Raw genomic sequence first — 18,862 nt, forward strand, 5'->3', positions numbered from 1 at the left:
GGCGCCATGCGCCGGCGGGGTGGGGGTCAGTGGCCGATGAGAGTTCTTCAGCATCCCTGCTCACCGTCCGCGGGGGCGATCAGACGAGGCGGTCTGTTGACTCGTGCGCACGAGACGAGCCCCACGGCTCGCTTCGGGCGTCATCAAGAGTGCTGTGGACGAGCTGAAGACCTCCTGGTCTGCTTCGAGGCGACGGCCCGCTCTGGACCTCGGACGATAATGCCATCACTGGGCATGTGAGCTCGTGTCTGACGTAGAATAGGGTCACACTTGCCGCGGGCACCGTCCTGCAGGCGTTGGTCAACCACGTCGGATCTGACCCCGAGGTAGCCTCATCATGAAGCAGCCGCATTGGACGAGCGTCGTTGTCCTTTTAGATGATAGCGCCACTGAAGTCTTTGCCATTGGGACTCTACATCGCACTCGGCTGCTGAGGCTATATGACGGCGCTTGCCATTACGCTGACAGGAAGGGCGAGCGGCGCGGCGAATCGAACTCCGTGTCTCTGGCTTCCCAAACGCACCCCTTAACAAGCGCATCACCGGCACCCATCTCTGAAGCCTCCAACAGCCAGGCTGGTTACATCGTCATCTTCATGAGATCATGCTGAGGTCATAGGCTCGATCCCCACCGGCACCCTGAACGGCACTCTGCTGCCGGCAGATGTCGGCCCGGGTTGGGTCGGCACACTCTGGGCAAGTGTGACACGATGCGATCAAGCCAACTAAGCCATTCTCGCGGCAGTTCGACCACGACAACCGGCGGCAGGAGTTCTGAAGCGCTGAATGACAGAGGCCTATCTTCTGGCGCTCAACGCGCTCACAAAGCTCAGATGAAACAGGAGCTGCCGGCTCTGGGATGGACGGCGAGCATTGCTGAATCGAGGCAGAAAAGACAGGACTGCGCGATTTGAAACGGCGCCGAAGAGTTGCGTGTTGTTCCCGACTAAACATTTCCAGGCCGACCTGATATTGCTTACAGTGATCCATCTGAGACCGTAGAGCGCATTTGTAAAAAAAGAGCGTCCGATTAGCTTGCACGCTTTTACACGAACAATCACACATCAAATCAAATTATTCCAAGCAGCTAGCCTGGCTAACGACTAAATGCAAGTCTGCTGACCTCCGTCAGGCAGCCACGGCTTACCTGCACGTCATGCACTCCGACGGCTAACGATCGTTGCCCGTTTTCAGCCTGACGGACGAAAGCGTCCGTTCAAGGTCTGGGACCACGGAGGCACCAGGCACACCAAAAAAGGCCTGGTGGCGGCTTCACTAGGCGAGCTGCTGACTAGAGGTGAGACTACCTATCGAGAGGTGATAGAGGTGAGACTACCTATCGGCCCACAGAGGTGATAGAGGTGAGACCATCGGTCCACAGAGGTGACAGAGGTGAGACCATCGGCCCACAGGGGTGATAGAGGTGAGACCATCGGCTGGAGGAGATAAAGGTGAGACCATCGGCCCACAGAGGTGATGGAGGTGAGACCATCGGCCCACAGAGGTGATAAAGGTGAGGCTGTCGGTCCGCGGAGGTGACAAAGGTGAGGTCATCAGCCCGCTGGATGCCAAATTTGTGTTACTAGTACACTGCGCTTTCTGCTGCGCACAATGTCATAGTAAAGAGGAGAAGGGCGCTGATGGCTCACGCAGTTTACATCTTTGTTTAGCTATTCCAGGATCAAATTGTTTGGTGATGTTAAGTTCTCTCTGCTCCTCGTCCAATTCGACTTTATTTTAAATGGTTTCATGACGTCCTTCCCACATATCTGCGCGCAGGCAACGTTAGCCACGAGTGAATACAAGCGTCCGATGCTTTGGGGGCAGGCTCCATCCACCGCATTAACCGTTTTAAAGTCGAGCGCAAAAGGGGTAAGTTTTGTTTTGACGTCTGCTCGAAGATATTCAACGGCATCTTTTTTGGTATGTCTCACTACTACCCAATACTCCTGTCATAGGGCGTATCTTTTCGAGAAAACAGTTTTCTAGGCAAAGTGTAACAAAATGATGCAAAGAGTATTTCAAACTTTCTAGCAATTTCCAACCCCTGCTTTCCCTGCGCGTTGACGGGCGTTAACGCTTCTTCTATACGGGGATGTCACAGACACGCATCTACACCAATTAAAAATTCCGCCGTATTGGGCAGAGCTTTTCTCGCATCCCTCCTGTCTTCGCGACCTTTGCTTGAAACGTGTTTTCAGCGAGTTAAGAGGTGAAGTAGCGTGACTTCCGTTCGCCCTTTTTTTGCTACGATGACCAATACGCAGCAAAAAAATGCATGACATTCAGTTGAATCTGGCATATATCCACTGGAACCTGCGATATCTTGATATACGTACCTCCGAGAACCTATGATTATGGCCATGTACATGACAAATTCATTTGGTGTCGCAGATCATGTTTTCCAAAATGCATGTAAAGTGATGCTATCTCACGAACCGTCGGCCAAACATGCCCCTGTTAAACACGCCTACCTTAATACGGTATTAGGCTGGCGACTGACTAAATCATTTCTGTCCCAGTGCTATAGTCTTTTCCCCACATAATGAAGAAGGACCTCAGGCTCCTGTTTTTTTCGGTGATAAAGATGTGGCACTCTAGGCTGAAAACAATCAATCTTCAGTATAACCGAGAGGCATTGTGTTTAACGGCGCTATCAAGCAAGCTTTGGCCAGCATTGAGACCAATATAATTGGGCAATCACTATAACAAATGCTGACTTGACAACTGTCTAACCAGTTCCTTGTGACATAATTAAGGTCCATGATGGTCAGCACAAGAACTGCCAACTAGGAACAGGCTTTTTAGTCCGATTGCCGTTTGACCTGCATGCACTTAATGTGTTCGAGCCAATTTGGGCGCACAGTTGTTCAAGGTTCCAAGTATTTGCGTATCAATATTTTTTTTCAGCGACATCAATCTCCTGTGATGTTAGTGCTAGCGTGCAGCATTTGAGCGGGAAATAGTGGAGGTCGATATGATGAAAAAATCTCCTTTTTGTTGCGATCTAGGTACAAAATTAAGCAAAAGAAATCTCAAGAAATACCCAGAGTGGACGCCCTTTTCGACCAACGCTAGGCTAATTTCCAAAGACTTCTGTACGTGACGTCTGAAACGAGCGGCCTAAAAAACAACAACAAAAGAGCAAGAGCTTTAAAAATATCGCAAGTCTTGTGCCACAGGCCAGCGCCCAAATTTGGGCTGAAATTTAAGTTAGCGCAGTTCTGATTTCGTGTGAAAAGAAGATTTGCCAGATCTCACCATTTGCTTGTGGAGAAAGCGTCACAAGAGCTGCAAAATTCCTAGAGGCAATTTACAGTTAATATATTATCACTCTTATGATTTGGCTCCCGTGCACAGATGCAGCGCTTGTCCTTACATTTCATCTGAATTTCCAACCACGCCGTGATATTCTCAAAACAAACTTTGTTTTGGAAATATCACGTAATACTTTCCTGTTAGCGGTGCACATTTGTGCTTTTCCGTAACGTTCTTCCGTAGCTTGTTCCCAACTTGTGCACAAATCGGGATGGATAATGCATGATGAGTTTGGCAAAATGCTGAAGCCTGTTCAAGTTCCCCTGGCTCTTTTTCAAAGCAGCTCACTTTGATTGCGCTCGACGACCATAAGAGTCGCGTGACAGGAGCCACCTTCCCGCCACACTACGCGGCCCAAACCTAACAGTTCATGGGGAGCGTGCCTGGACACAAGAAGTTATCCTTCATCTCCGGATGCAGCTCCTGCACCGTGAGGAGTCCCGAAAGCAACTGAACATCCACAAAACAGCGTCCTTGCCGAGAAGTGCCTGGCAATAATGCTAAACGAGAAGCACCTGACAGCGCCGCGAAAAAACTAATCTGTTGGTTTCAAAACACCCGAGATTGACTATTTGGCGAGCCACAGAAATGAGCCACACGCAAGCGTGCAGAGTCTGTTGCTGCCGACCTCGTATTCTGACACGTTGACCTGCAGGTCAACCCCCACAGTGACGCTGCTCCGGCTGAGACATCTGGCCCCATCCAAGAGGCAGGTGGTGCGGTGCGGCGCACAGCGCCACAGGTGAACAGTGAGATCCCGCCCATACCATCGTCCTCGACCCGGCGCGGTGTCCTTCCAGTGAATCCAAGAAGATGACGTGCTGAGATCACGAGCTGCTCAAAGGCTCATCGAAGAGAAAAACGGCGCGCATGAAGGCTCGCAGCCCAACCACAAAATGGCGTTGTCGTTTCTGTAGTTCAAAAAGTTGAAAGGAAGTAAGAGCAAGCACTGCAAAGGCTTAAAAAGAAAGAAGAAAATGCAGAGGCGGCAAACAGCGGAACAAAGGTCGTGGGAAACAAGGCAGGAAACTAAGGAGGCCGCTTCATTTGCCAGGGACCAGAAGAGCGAACAGTGAAACGCAGACTGGATTTTACGGGTGCAGGGCGGAGAAAACGTCCGCTGCATTCCGCTGCTTCGACGAATGACAACAGAATGGAATGCTCTCGCTTTGTTTCTGGCGCATGATATGGCCGACCTGCCAAAGCGTGGATACAGTGAACTATTGTCAAGCTTGAGGATGTATGCTCTGCTCAGACTGAGCAGCTTTGGAGTTGTATGTCTGAGATCTGTTCCGAGTTCAGTGAAGTGCGGAGCGTGAGCACTGCCGCGTGCTGTTTAAAATATACTCGCTTTGTGCGTTACATGCATTACTATTATGCTGGATAAAAGTAAATTCATAAGACCAAGTGCAATATCCAGTTCAAAGCATGACAATTGTCTGTCATGACGCGAATGATGTACTGAAATACTTGACCTTTGGGATCCGGAGAGTGTTTGTGTAATACGACAAAGGGTCGCCGCCTCCACTACTAGAAAAGTTTCATAGAAGGCCAGATCCCAGCTCAAATATCTGTTTGAGCAGGAATTAGCTTGATGGGTGTCGGATTGGTCGGACTGATCTGCAGGTGTAAATGCCATTACAATTCGAATACAATGGTTGACAACGAACGGGTACGTTTATTTTAAAGTGGATCAGCAATGCGCGAATTATAGCTCGCGCGTTGATTGTTCACTTTTAACTCACTATATCTTGTTCAATGATTATGTAAGCAATGTTGCCACAGATTTACTCATCATGCCCGAAGCCTTCCGGTCATCTGTTCCAAATATCCTGACTATCTGTCTCAAGTCCCCTGACTATATGCCCCAAGTTTCCCGATTGTCCCGAGTTTTCCCGAGTCCGTCCCAAGCCCAACCAGCTATTATCTTTCAATAGTCTCCCGGCTATGTTCCATGTCTCCCGAGTCTGTTCCATGTCACTCCATCAGGAACATTCCGTTACACTCGCAAAAAATCACGACTGTGTTGTGCCATCGAAAGGCGTTCGGTTGAAGGGAGTGTCCCGCCTATAGGAAAAGTTTATGAGCACACTCCGATGAAACATCAGGACCATTTGTATCTGATGGTACCACTGGACAGTGCCGCCGCAGCACCATCATTATATTATAAGATACATTTTAGTTAGTTTTGCGTCAAAATTACTCTGTCAACGCTTTGTAAACGCACTGTACTTCTTCCTTTTTTGGTATACCTGTAGTGCATCCCAAGTTCGGGACAACTGCAGTTGTAGCGACCGCCGTCATCATGACGACGGCAGAATCTGCATTGGGCCGTTGTCAATTGCTACGTGTCAGAGGTACCACTTTTGAGCTGTTTTAACCCGCACATTGCGGGCCTGCGGGCTTAAAAAAGGCACCTTTTTTGGTATGAATGACGTCAGCACAAATGAACGTCCGTGATTGGCAGAGCGGGCGGTAAAGGCCAGTTACCGAGAAATGCATTGGCTGAAGTTCGGACCGGTGCATTACTAGAGACCATGTCATACCCTGTTTCCCAAAACCAAAGCGCGCTTCGAAAAGAGTCACTGTGCTTAACTCCATAGGTGAAACTTCAAAGCCATAGTGTAACATTTCGTTGAATTCGCCGGTTGATAACCTTATGTTTCCACACTTTTTTCTCCAAAGAGAGTGTTTCCAGCTTTCATAGAATTTGTTTCCCGAGCATTTCGACAAATAAATATGTTGCAAACATTGCAGAATGCATGCGTTGGAAAAGCAAGACAAATTAAACGTATTACTTTTATAGTGGTGAGCAGAGTCCAATGACATTTCTTCCGCAGGAGCGGCTGCCTCGAATCGAAATTCTGAGCTAGTCAGTCGGATCTCGAGAAAGCTGATATTAATAATGAAATCGGACGCGCCTAATCAGACAACAAGTGAACGGTTCAAAAAGGTATCATATTCCTTTTAAGGCATGGACAGGAGTTACCGAGGGAGATGATCTAAGGGGGTAAAAAAAAACAATCTCAAAAACATACTTCAGTGATCTAAGTGTAAGCCTTTTTCAGATGGATATTGTTGCCTTACTATGGGGTAACATCCACGTTCGTTTTTTATTCCACTCATCAGATCATTTCCCCTTAAATTTACGTTGTATCTTATTCTGACCGTGCGCAGGAACAACCGAAATGTTCGTTACGTTTGGCGCGCTGCGGCATGCCTTTTGTTGTGTATTGCAGTCCAGCCGGAGCTGTGCTAGCAGTTATAGGTGCCGTGTATACAACGGAAATCAGGGGTGACTTAGGGTGACAGCACCGCTGCCACTGGCATATGGCGCGCGCACGACTCTGGTCACCATTTGCAAGACATGAGGTGCCACAGGAACTTAGTGAACCATTTAGACGTCCAGCGAGACCTCATTGGTAACGCAAATATGATTTGGGGAACGTTGAAAGATCCCTGGGCCAGTGAAGTGGACAGGAACTTGTGATGAAACCATGGGAGCAAAAGAAGCCCATTGCCGCACTGACTTGACGTCCAAAGATCCTCCCAAATAGCAGGCAAAGGTCAAAAGCCAAGAGAAACTATCAACAGGCTTTGACACGGGCCCGGATGGCCGGATGGATACCCTTCGCTCGGGTGGAGGTCAATTTGACCCGCTGAGATCTCAGGAACTAAGAAAGCTAGATGCGCCAAATTTACAGGATGTGTTGAACTATACGTAAACACACTTAGGTCAAAGTTTGAAGCTCCTAGGTCATGACCCGCGGGTCAAATAAGGTCAAACAAGGTCAATCTTCAGGTAGGTCAATCCAAGGTGCGCCTCAGAACCTCGATAGCTGCTCTAAACAAAATGTCACGCTCATTTAAGGTCAACGACCTTGTTTGACCTTTTTAAGGTCATGGTGACCAAAATCATCAAAGACTACATTGAGTTTTGCGTTTGGATAAGCGGCAAGGAATACGCTAGGCAGCATGTTCCTCAAAACAAAATGTTTACCTGGGTCATTTCAGGTCAGTGACCTATTTTGACCTTAAAGAAGTCCATGAAAGGTATATAATGCGGTTCCTGTAATCAGTAAATCTGAAATGAGCACCAGAAACTACACCACACAGCAAGGCCTGCAGTAATAAAACAGGTTGGTTTTGACCTTGGTCTGACCTTCACGCTCGACCCTAGATTGATTCAATTTTTTTATTCAATTGTTACGTTGCCAAAGAGAGCATCTCAGAGATATATGGCTTCGTCTAACTCTCCGTTGTTGGATCAGATTGAACGGTTGTCTAGAAGTGCCTTTGCTGAAACCCTAGCCTGATTTTAATCTGCCATAGGTCAGCGACCTTGCAAGGAACATCTACATTTTTGATGCAAGCGATCTGTTACTCAATTGTCTACAGCTATGCAAAATTTGACGGTACCACGTCATGCCGTTCGGAAACCATCCCGGAAAAATCTTTGGGGGATAATTTGACCCCCACCCGAGCGCGTGTCAAGGCCAACGCTTCAGGCTCCCGATGCAGCCAACTAAGCCGGATATGTGAAATGAATAAGACATTTTACCTCGGTTGACGCCGAACAAGCCTTCGGATGCGGGCCACCGCCATTTTGTGGGACAATATTTAGGCCGTTTTGAGCGTGATGCTAAAATTGTTACATGGGCTTAAAACATTCAAACGCGGTGTGAAAATCTTTGATTAATCATTGTTCGTCAAAATCATTCCAATTGTTTTCCTACAATTAAGATGAATTTCAGACATATTTTTTATCCCAATGGCCTAGCTCTGCCCACCAAAGGTCCCCTGCACCGACGCTCAACGACGTCCGCTGAGCCCAAGCGTCTTACTTTGGTGTGTTTTGCTTTTGGGACAGTCTTCGCTCCAATAATGAACTGTGTCTCTGTCAACCCTCCTACGGTGAAGGTGAGAAAAATGCTCACCTGGCGGGAATGAAGTGACTCCTATCCTGAGACGATGAGGAAATCAAGGGGACTCAGAAGTCCGTGGACGTCTGCCCTCCTGATAGAGCTCAGTTCACCAACTGGATGAGATCAAGGGTACCGGACACTGGCCGATTGGTGACAGACACGTAGGTTGCCGTCCTTAGAACCAGGTTTGTGTGACTCGCCTTCGATGGTCGATTGGTACCGGGCCAAGACAACCGGAATGGAACGGGCTGGTCTGTGTTACAGTGTTGCGCGACAAGTAAGTATCTTTCGGCAGAAATAATCCGTTGCGTTATAACTTTTTTGCGATGGTGGCGCAGTTCGGGGTTTCGCAACAAGCTGTTCCCTGCCTATTAAGGGCTGCGATTCAAAACCATCCCCGCAAAACATTGGGACGAATAAGAGAACAGCGGTCAGCGACGCAGATGGCCAAGACCCGTCAACATTTTTTAAACGATCCCAAAACCGCTGGAGGGCCGCAACAATGCGTAGAAGTCTCGATACGTTTACAAGCCCGTGACGCCAGTGGTTCCTGAGGCACCCTCGACAATTCCACGGGAAGATGAGGCACCGCTGGTGAAGGCCGAGGCCACAATATGATATGTGAGCCTCTGGAACACCAAGTGTAGTGCAGCTGGTCAGTAGGATCACTACAGCGCTTGGTCGATACGTCCGTGCCAAGAACGCCACCTCTGTCATATTTGCTGCGCTGTATTTGGCTACCCGTTTCCCACCAGAGAGTGTATAAATAGATCCTCTCCAACGGATTATAGCAGAGGTCCGGTATTTCCAGACTCTCGCATTTCATTCCATCACGCGTCGTCGCGCCAAGTCGATACGTCGTGACGAGGCGTTATAGGCGCGTCCGCCCCGACATGTTGGGGGCTCTAAACTTCACTCCTTCTCTCTTTTCACTCAGCTTATAGAAATAAACCTCTTCCAATTAACTAGAACAGTCTGTCATTACACCCAACACGTTTCCAAGTTCTTTTCGACGCAGACTGGCAATGTCAAATAGGACTCCGAAATTTGGTGGTAGAATGGTTTCCAACTTTAGGGTACAAGTGTGGCGGCCAGAACATCCTCTTTAATGTGACCCTGTCCATGTCAAAAATTTCTCCAGAGTGATCTGGTTCTGGAAGAGGCCAAGGGAAGGTTGTGATACTATGGGGGTTGTGATACATGCCATGTACATGGCATGTTTGCCTACGGTTTCTTAGATTTCGTACATGCCAATGAGCATAACGCGGTGCCAGAAGTATATGTCAGGGAAATCCACGTTCAAATGCAACGCGCAATATTTATGCTACGGGAAAACGGTGCGTATATAAAACATGTAAATAGGCGTCGATTGTTGCGTCATGCAACGGCAAACCAGTTTAATGTGACTTCTTTGAGACAAAGATTATGAGGAGAATTTTGATCGCGAAAATTCATGCTCGATGTTCCGTGCCATTTCTTATAAACAGGCTTCTAGAGGATATTTAATCTGGCATTTGGTGTATGAAATTCTGACATTTAACATTGTTGCATTTTTGGGATGCATGATAAAATGGATCTGTTCCTAGATCCGCATTTTACGTTATAATGACCTATCCCTGAACCAGGAATCGGGTTATTGAGCTTCTCGTACAAATAGTATTTGGGTAAACCAGGTCCGGACCCCTGAGTTGAGCCTTCGCCCCCCCCCCCCCCAATGCATTTGGACGGACCGCAAGACACACAATTTCCCTGAGCTTGAGCCAGATAGTTGGCCTGCGTACCGTGGGAGAATTTTGAGTCAAAATTCCAATGTTCCTACTGAATGATTTGGAGAAACTTCCAAGTCTGATCGGAGTTTTGCTTAAATCTCCAGCAAAACATTTTGCTAATGTAGTCTTAGAAGCCATTCCTGTTTTTGCTGGTCTTGAATGACAAATATCTTTCCCAAAGCTCTGATCTTATCTGCCACCGATGCACATGAAGTGTTGAAAAGAAGGCGAAGGCGTTTGCGTTCTGGACTGGCGAAACTGACGATTCACACATTCGGAGCGTCTACCGGTGCCAGTGCCGTTACAACATGCATTCATATATGCGTGGGTATGTGTACATTTATATGTACAGTCTCCACCAGTACCTTGCTCATGCCACGCCAGAGAACACGCCTTACTGTTTGCTAGGAACTGATATATTTACACGCACCAGATGTCTCGAATTATTTAAAGAAACCCTCGAAACGAAGCTCAACCTCCTGAGAGAACAGCAATATATAAAGTGTCCTAAATCTGACCGTTCGAGAAACGACAATGTTGGCTCCATGAGAACCTCAGGAACTTCATTCACCTAATGTTATCCAGCCCTTTCGCTGCCTGCCGCCAGGTCGAGAAAAGCTCAAGTATGACGTCAGCCGTGGCGTCTCGGCCGTGCTGGAGTCGGACGGCACCACCGTGGACGACACCGAGTATTTCGCCACGCTGCCGGACAACACAGTCTTCCTTCTGCTGCGGGACTCGGACCGCTGGCTGCCGCCCGGTGTCGACATGCTCAGAGCAGGTGTCTGGACGATTCGCTCGCGCTCAGCCCTCGGTCTTCATTCGAAGGGCCATTGTGTGACGGATGGAGCCTCACAATCACTTTATGGACCCCTCAGCACTGGAAACGCTTCCTTTCTACGAGCTTTCCTAGCGTACAATTCAGGGTGTAGAACCGCAGGATACAAGCATACAACTTTGGAAACATTGTCTGCTGCTGCAAATGTCATGAAACATGTTGTGGTACTTAAACATGAGAAAATGAAGCTATTCCCCTCGTATGTCGATTAAATGCCACGTCCACGGAGCTATTTGTGCTCAGTTGGAGGTGTGTAATGGCCAACGTCGGCGGCAGCCTGCTGACTGAGCGCCGTCTCGCCTGCCGCCAGCCCTGACCTGCATCCCACGCATCGTCTGCCAAACCATGCACGCGCTCGACCTGCGGGACGAGGCGCCCTCCTGGAAGATCGCCGACAACCGCGGCCAGGTGACCGTGCAACTGCACTGGGACTCGGCGGCGGGCGGCGAGCGGTCCGAGCGGCGCGCGCACCTGGTGGTGCGCGGCGTGGGCGAGACGCCGAGTGAGCCGCCGGACGCCGCGCCGCCGGTGCCGCCCCACGGCGCGCCGCCACCGTACGGGCCGGCGCGCCTGACGCGCCAGGGCAGCTCGGTTGAGTCGGGCACCGTGCACGTGCACACGGCCGAATGCGGCGCGCACCACCCACACGTGCACCACCACCACGCGACGCGCGGCTCGCCGGCCGACCAGTGCGACTTCCACTGCTGCGCGCTGCATCGGGGCGGCGCGCCGACCACCGCCACCAAGTCGGCGGCCACGTCGCCTATTCAGGAGGCCGCCAGCGGCCGCCGGCCGCTCACGCACGCTCGCTTCGACGAGGTGGCCCGGGCGGAGACGGCAGCAGCGGCGGCGGCGAAGGGCGCGACGGCAGAGGAAAGCTCCGAGTCAGAGGGGGATAACACGGTCAACGAGGAAGGCACCAGCCAGAAGCTGCTGCTGCTGGTGGACCAGCTGAGTGTGGAACGAACGCGCTACCTCAGCATCAAGGACATCGGCATCATCCTGGAGCGGCTGAGCTCCAAGATCCTGGACGTGGAGCGGATGGAGCGCGAGAAGGACGGCGACGACTGCCACAACTGGACGCTGAAGGCGACCATCCGCGGCGACGTGCTGCGTGACATCGGCGTCGTCTACCACGGCCACTACCACAGCATCAGTGAGCACCCGCGGTACGCACGGCGAGCCGAGCCGCCGCCGCCGCCGGCCGAGCCGCCGCCGTCGGCCTCGCAATGAGTCGGCCGGCCGCCGGACGACCCCGAACAGAGCACGTACGTGCCGGCAGAGACGGTCGGCAGGTGGCGCGACCAGCTGCTGCAGGCGCGGCAGCTGGCGCAGCCCAGCGCAGCCGGCGTGCTGCTGCAGCCGGCTGCGCCGCCGACTGCGCCACCGGCCGGCGGGCGGCGCGCGCCGCGCCCCCGCTGCTCGCCCTGCTGCCTGGCGGACGACGCGGCGCTCTGATCGCGGCCGCCCGGTGGCCGACACTGCTCAGCTGGCGGCCGGCGCCGCCGGCTCGGCGAGCCGCCGCTGCCGAGCGGCGCCGGGCCGCTCCTCTCACCCCAAGCGCACAGTGCCAATGCGACCAGCTCAGCGGCTCAGCCTGGACCAGTTGAACACATTTGAAAAGCCGTGGTTGATCCTGTTTTTGACGTTGAACATTTTGGTGGGCGCTAGTTGAAAGTGTCCGCATGATGCAGGAGTAGTTGATCAATGGCGTTTGTGGAGGTCTATTGGAGCTGATGTTGCCAGCATGTTCGTAGGAAGAGGTCTCCCGGCTCAAGTATAGTTGTGCTTTTGATGACGAAACTAGCTGTATTGCCTGGTTGCAGCATAGCACCTTACCTGTGGGACACATGCGTGTGCGTTGCAAGCATTCGGAATAGTATCACGGGGCTGTTGCAGACTTCGTGCAGAATGTGAATGTAGAGGGTTTCGGTTGTAGCAAAACCAAAGGCGGGGTTAGTTAGATATTTTGGTGCGCGCTGTTGACCTAACCATCCAAATTACCCACATGAAGCTGTTTTCATCCTTCCGCTTTTTCCAGCATTTGAAATCCTTCTTTTGTGAGAAAGAGTAGACGGTTCCAAATCTCCGAAATATGGTTATAATCCCAACGATTTTCGAATGTTTCGCTTCGCCTTCCGCCAGGACGCTATGAAATGCAACGCTACCATGATGGAAGCACCATCAGATGGTGCCCCCCCCCCCCCCCCCCCCAATTGAGTCATTGGCTAAGTGACAATTTAGTAGAATTATCACGGCGCTGCAGCGCAACGGAAACTTGGAACAAAAAAGAGGGCACCAAAGAAATCACGAGAAAGTAGTAAAGCTCTCTACCTACTCCACAACGATTTTGGAGTTTGGAGTGAACCCAATCCCTTTTATGTAATTGCAACACATTCGGTTGTAAAAGCCAGCGAGTGTTGAGAAAAATCCACTCTCGATCCAAGCCTTGTCAGGTAAGACGTAGTAAAAGAAAAGCAATTACTCTCTTTTAAAAAGTAAGCCGTGACTCCTTTTCGCGTTGTTTGCATATGAGTGCTCCAGGCCTTCCATTGATTTAGGAAGATGTAGCACGACAAACACTAACCATGAAATCAACACACACACACACACACACACACACACACACACACACACACACACACACACACACACACACACACACACACACACACACACACACACACACACACACACACACACACACACACACACACACACACACACACACACACACACATACACGCCCACACCTTGATTGCTTGTGGCCGTGACAACATCCTTTAGTGTTCTTTCCAACATTTGGAACAGTGTAACCTAAGCCAATTCGCGAGGTTGCTGCTACCCGGAACAGTATTATGACATCCGCTTTACTACCCTGCGCTCCATCCAAAGATACTATTTAACCGTGTTTGACGAAACTCTCAAGTGACACAGCGAAAGCAAAGTTTTACACAAGGGCCAACTACATTAATTTACTGGTTTTGAATAAAAACGCCGGGCGTTTTTCTTTTGAGCGCATCTGAGACATTTGTACATGATATATACACATATATCTGAACTCCATGAACATTGAGGTACAACTTGACAGACGGTATTGTCGGCGGTAGCGCTGATCGTACCGTGCACTGGGATCGGCGCTGTCGCTGATAATTGGGATCGAACGTGAAGCTGCCTGCTGTGCCGGCCGGTACCGAGCATGGGCTCGCCAGGGTGCACCGATGGCTGGGTCGCGCAGTTGCCGTTGAGTGCTGGATTGTGCTTTGTGTTGTGGGAAGTCACCGGGTCTGGCTGAGATGAACCACTGGGCTTATCCGACTGGGATAAGATCCGAATGGGACCTTCGCACAGCCTGCAGATGTGCGATTACGGAGCTTTAAAACCCCGGGCACGGGCGGCAAAGTCACGTTTTTTGATGTTGTCCAGTCAGTTGGGTTAGTTGAGGCCGGTGCTCCCTGACAACTCGGTCATTCGGGGCACGGCAGGATAGAGCCATGCACATTTTGTGAACTGCCCTTGTCGTTGGAAGCGGTGCAGTGTGCTTCACTTTTTACTTGTGTGAACAAAATTTCCACGCAAAGCACAAACATTGCATTAGTGATCTGTCATGCCGTAGTTGTGTGTTTATTTCCTGCGCTGTGGATTTGAGAAACTCATGCTCAGTGTGTGATCCGGATTGGGACGCGGATTGACGAATTGATAGACCGCGAGGCGAGGACGGAGCCGGGGCGTCCCCTTCCCGCTGCCCGCCGAAGAGCGGCTTTACATAGGAGATTCGGCTCACCAAAGTGAGTGTCGCCACGGACTTCCCGCGGCGTTCATCGAAACCAAACGCCGCCAAGCCGAACCAGGTGTCTCCAGGGGCTGCCGTGAAAAAATAACTTCAGATGCCGCCTCCCCCAGACCTACCCCGAAAACAGCGCACGCTCCAAGTGTCTACTAGAGTCCGCCTTCCGCCAGTCAGCCAAACCCCGGTGCCTCCAGAGACCCCTCCGACATCCGCCCACACTCCGGTGTGCCCAGAGCAGCCACATGCCCCAGGGAGGCTGCGCTTCATAGCCGTGGTCCAGGCAGGTGGGTGGCAGGTCCCTGGTCATCCCCTGGCTCCGTCCCCGCCCAGGCGTGGTGGCGGTGTATCGGCGTCGGCCAGCGCACCCCCTCGGCTCCGGTTCAATGCACTGACGTGCTGTCCTGGCTACGCTCAAACGCTTGCAGCGCTCACCGTCATGGCCCGCCGCATGCTTACGTTGTGTCGCTGGCCCCGAAAGGGCGGCGGTGGCTGCCGACCCGCCGCGCCCAGCAACGTTGGCCGCTAACGGCCGCCCAGCAGCGTTGGTCGCCGACGGCCGCGCCCAGCGACGTTGGCCGCCGACGGCCGCGCCCAGCAGCGTTGGCCGCCGACGGCCACGCCCAGCAGCGCTGGCCGCCGACGGCCGCGCCCATCAGCGTTGGCCGCCGACGCACCGCGCCCAGCGGCGTCGGCCGTCGACGGCCGCGCCCAGCGGCGTTGGCCGCCGACGGCCGCGCCCAGCGGCGTTGGCCACCGACGGCCGCGCCTAGCAGCGTTAGCCGCCGACGGTGGTTGCCGACGACTTGAAGGCGGTCGGCCCGAGAATGACTGTTAGGTTGTCCAGCCCTGGTATTGCGGGTACGGTCTTTATCCAAAAACGGGCGTCTCGTGTCGCGTACAAGCCGTGTGGTGAGCGTTTTGGAGCAATCGTTTTTTACACAAGTTGTGATCACCACAAGTTGTGCTGTGCCACAAGCTGCAATCACCGCGCGTTGTTCCGTGCCACATGTTGTGATCGCAACAAAAATCTGTGACAATCACTGCCACATGGTGTAGACCTACTAACGTGCTAACGTGGCGTTCAGAGGCACTCACCGCTGCTGGTGCGGTGGCCGAGTGTATTTTGGTGTGCATGCCCGCGTACATTGTACTGCATTGACGTATGGGCTGTTGTTGGGGTCGGTAAAGTGGTTGGCGGTGCCTGACCATGATGTGGTCAGAGAGCCCGAGACCTGCCCAGGTCACTACCAGCCAGCCAGATGAATTAACGCACCCGTTACGCACACGCGTGCGTCTGCTCGGCGGCGGCACAGCCAGACGACATCACGTGTTGGTTTGCCCTTTCTTGCTGAAATGCTTAGCACAATATACGTTAAATTGCGTTGTTTTCAATGGATTCGTTGAAATCTGCTCATGCCGATCTTCACCCGCTTGTGTGACTGACTGGTAAGTGGATAGATAGTGCGAACGTCCCATGATCCCGTCCGTATCACCATGCACATATCAAATGCATAAATTAAGGTGCGCCGCGTAGGACGCCGAGCGTGTTGCATTGTTCGAGACAGTTTTCACTGCGCCATGTGTGTACACAACCAACATGGATGAAGTCTTCCTCTAATATGTTCCTTGGTATGTCACACAAGCGCACGTAATGAAGCCCATTTGCCGTCATGTTAGGAGAGAATGATGCTTAAATGGGACGTATGAATTTCCCAAATAGTGAGAGGGCCAGGCTACTTCTTGAAGTTGACTGAGTTTTCGAAAAGCTGAGGGGCTCACCAGCATTCGTTTGCAACATGCTTAACCAACAACTACATCCTGCCACCAACTCTTGTGACACTCTTGTCCCGCTGGACCACATTCAACTGCCACTGGCCACCACGCCTGCATATGTGCAAGTTGCATGGTCCTTGGCTTTGTTTACCAGATCCAAATGACGTCTACCCATGCATTTCAGGAAGCCATGGAAGCACACACACGCCCTTCTCTTGCACGAAGATCGAGACTCCGGGGCAAAATGTGCAGCAACCCCCGAACCCGTATTCGTAGTCCCTGACTGATATTGACGGAATCTAGAAATCCTTGACCGTCCCACCGAGAGCCTTAACCATACCAGAGCTTCCTGAAAACCTGGAGACTATATGGCCATTTTAATCAGAGTTATCTGGCGAACATTTCTGTCAAGCACGGGTCCCCGGACCTCCCCGTCTTTTTGGATCGTCTGGACGTCTCGGGCCTCCATATCCTTAAGCGCGCACGACTCATTTTCAAAGATCGCTGGGATCTTTGCGTCCTCTGGCATTCAACCTCTTGAATTTTTGCACGAAAACGATCCCTTCCCAATCTCGTGTTTTCAGAAAGCAGCGACAACCACTGGAGGCGCAAGTAAGGGGAAATGATGCACATGTAAGTTCTGCTGTTCTGGCGTCTCGCTTCCGGCTCACTGGTACACTCAGCACACCCAAAGTCACTTCTGTATTTGACACGCGTCACAGGCACTCCACACAGTCCGTCCCGCCGGCGCGTCCGTCCTTGCGCCGGCGGTTATCCGAGTCTTCTCGTTACTCGCCCTCTCCTGGCCCCCGCGGCCGCGTCCCTCACACTCCACACAGGGGCAGGAGGAGGGGAACGCGAGCACCTCGAAGCGGCGCTCGCCAAACTAAGCGAACATTCACTGGCCTCACATAGGTGTTCTCTGACACCTTACACACACATGCTCATCCACGTAGCCCCCCGCGGCAAGCGATTGGCCTGTAACACTGTAAAAACTATCAGAACTATACGACTCCGCTGCCAAAACCTGAGTATTACACCGAACTGTAAGTCATCCCTGGACGAGGACAACTGTTATCACTCTGAACCCCTCCCTCAAATGACATAATGTCCTCAAGATGGTCAACAATGGACCCAATGATATTTATGCCAAATGTCAACTGATTAAAACATCTAGTCCTGAATGGCACAGGTGAGAGACCAATGAACTGAACTACTCAGACCTTGCAGGTAAAGTGGTTCCTTCCGCGCACTTCTGAAACAGTATGATGTGAGCGCAGTAGAACAATCAAGGAAGATATGGAATAAAAATAAATGCAAAATATGTAGCAACAGATATGTGTGAACTGCATGGACTTGTTCATTGACATAGAAAACGTAGAATTTGATACTTATAGAAGCCATGCATATTGCTCTTCGAAACCGGCCCGGCTCCAGATCTCGATGGCGCGGCGTCGCAGTGGCGCGGTGTTCAGAACCAATCTAATTAGCTTGGACTTTATCTGGGACCGAATGGGTCCAAAGCAGGCTATCAGATGAGGCCCCCGACAAAAAGCGTAGGGCCCTAAGCAAGTGCCAGATAATTGGAAGCGCCCTAGACCAATATAGAGGGTCTAGGAGAACATCGCAAGCGCGTCGGTAAGTTGATCGAGACGCATGTAAGGGACCCCTGAGCAGCCGGGAATACCCCTGCGGATTAAAATATCCTGAGGCCCCGGCTATAGCCCACAGAGCCCTTCTGGCGAGTAGGAAGAATCCGTGGAACGGTCTGTGGTTGACAAGGAAGCCCCGGTACGCTAGCAGGAAGGGTCCAGCAGCAACCCAAGGCCCTCCGAGCAAATGCAAAGAAATCAAGGGCAACGTGGAAGGCCCCTTAACGACCGGAATTACCCTGCAAGTGGGCATATAGGTCCCCCGGAAGCAGCATAGGGCCCTAGACAGTGAAAAGAAAGCTTAAGATCTTCAATCCACAACTTTTCAAACATTGAATAATTTTCTTTTCACTTCTCGTGGGCCCAATTCACTTTCTCATGCAACTGTTCATGGTCGCCTGGAAATCCTGAGGTATGCAATTTTTTGCACTTCGTGCGAACAATTGCACCTGTTCGGCCGGCCATAGGGCCGGCTCGGAACCAATGGGCTCCTTAGAAACCGAGGGAGGTCTGGGCCCCGTGGCCCCCTCTGGATCCTCCCCTGGCCATAATCATGCTAAAACTTCTTCCCAGAAGCCTCGCGCCTTCGTATCTTGAGATATCTGGTTTTAAATTATCAAATGTTATGACGTTCCAATAATGCGCAAGCAACAAACCCTTCTTCAAATCCTACTCTTAACCGCGATACCACTCGGTCTGCCTTCCCGGCAATCCAAAATAATCGCGTTCTTCGTAAACAAAGACTTCGTGACGTCATCAACAGCGGACACTTGGAGTTTCGCCCAAGGCCGGTTTCGC

At 51.5% G+C, this 18,862-nt stretch overlaps 1 protein-coding gene across 1 annotated transcript; it reads left to right on the forward strand.

Moving 5' to 3' along the window:
- Window positions 1–1,131: 1,131 nt before the first annotated feature.
- LOC119102069 (uncharacterized) lies at window positions 1,132–12,553 on the forward strand (the record flags this gene model as incomplete). The annotated part of the gene is made up of 5 exons (XM_037225441.1): window positions 1,132–1,296; window positions 10,619–10,792; window positions 11,160–11,257; window positions 11,432–12,027; window positions 12,544–12,553. Coding segments are annotated over 5 exons (1,043 nt in total), but the record flags the coding sequence as incomplete, so codon positions are not given.
- Between the last annotated feature and the right edge of the window lie 6,309 nt (window positions 12,554–18,862).

This window comes from Pollicipes pollicipes, unplaced genomic scaffold (genome assembly GCF_011947565.3).
Source record: "Pollicipes pollicipes isolate AB1234 unplaced genomic scaffold, Ppol_2.1 Scaffold_5522;HRSCAF=6530_pilon_pilon_pilon, whole genome shotgun sequence".
In the NCBI taxonomy this organism is placed as follows: domain Eukaryota; kingdom Metazoa; phylum Arthropoda; class Thecostraca; order Pollicipedomorpha; family Pollicipedidae; genus Pollicipes; species Pollicipes pollicipes.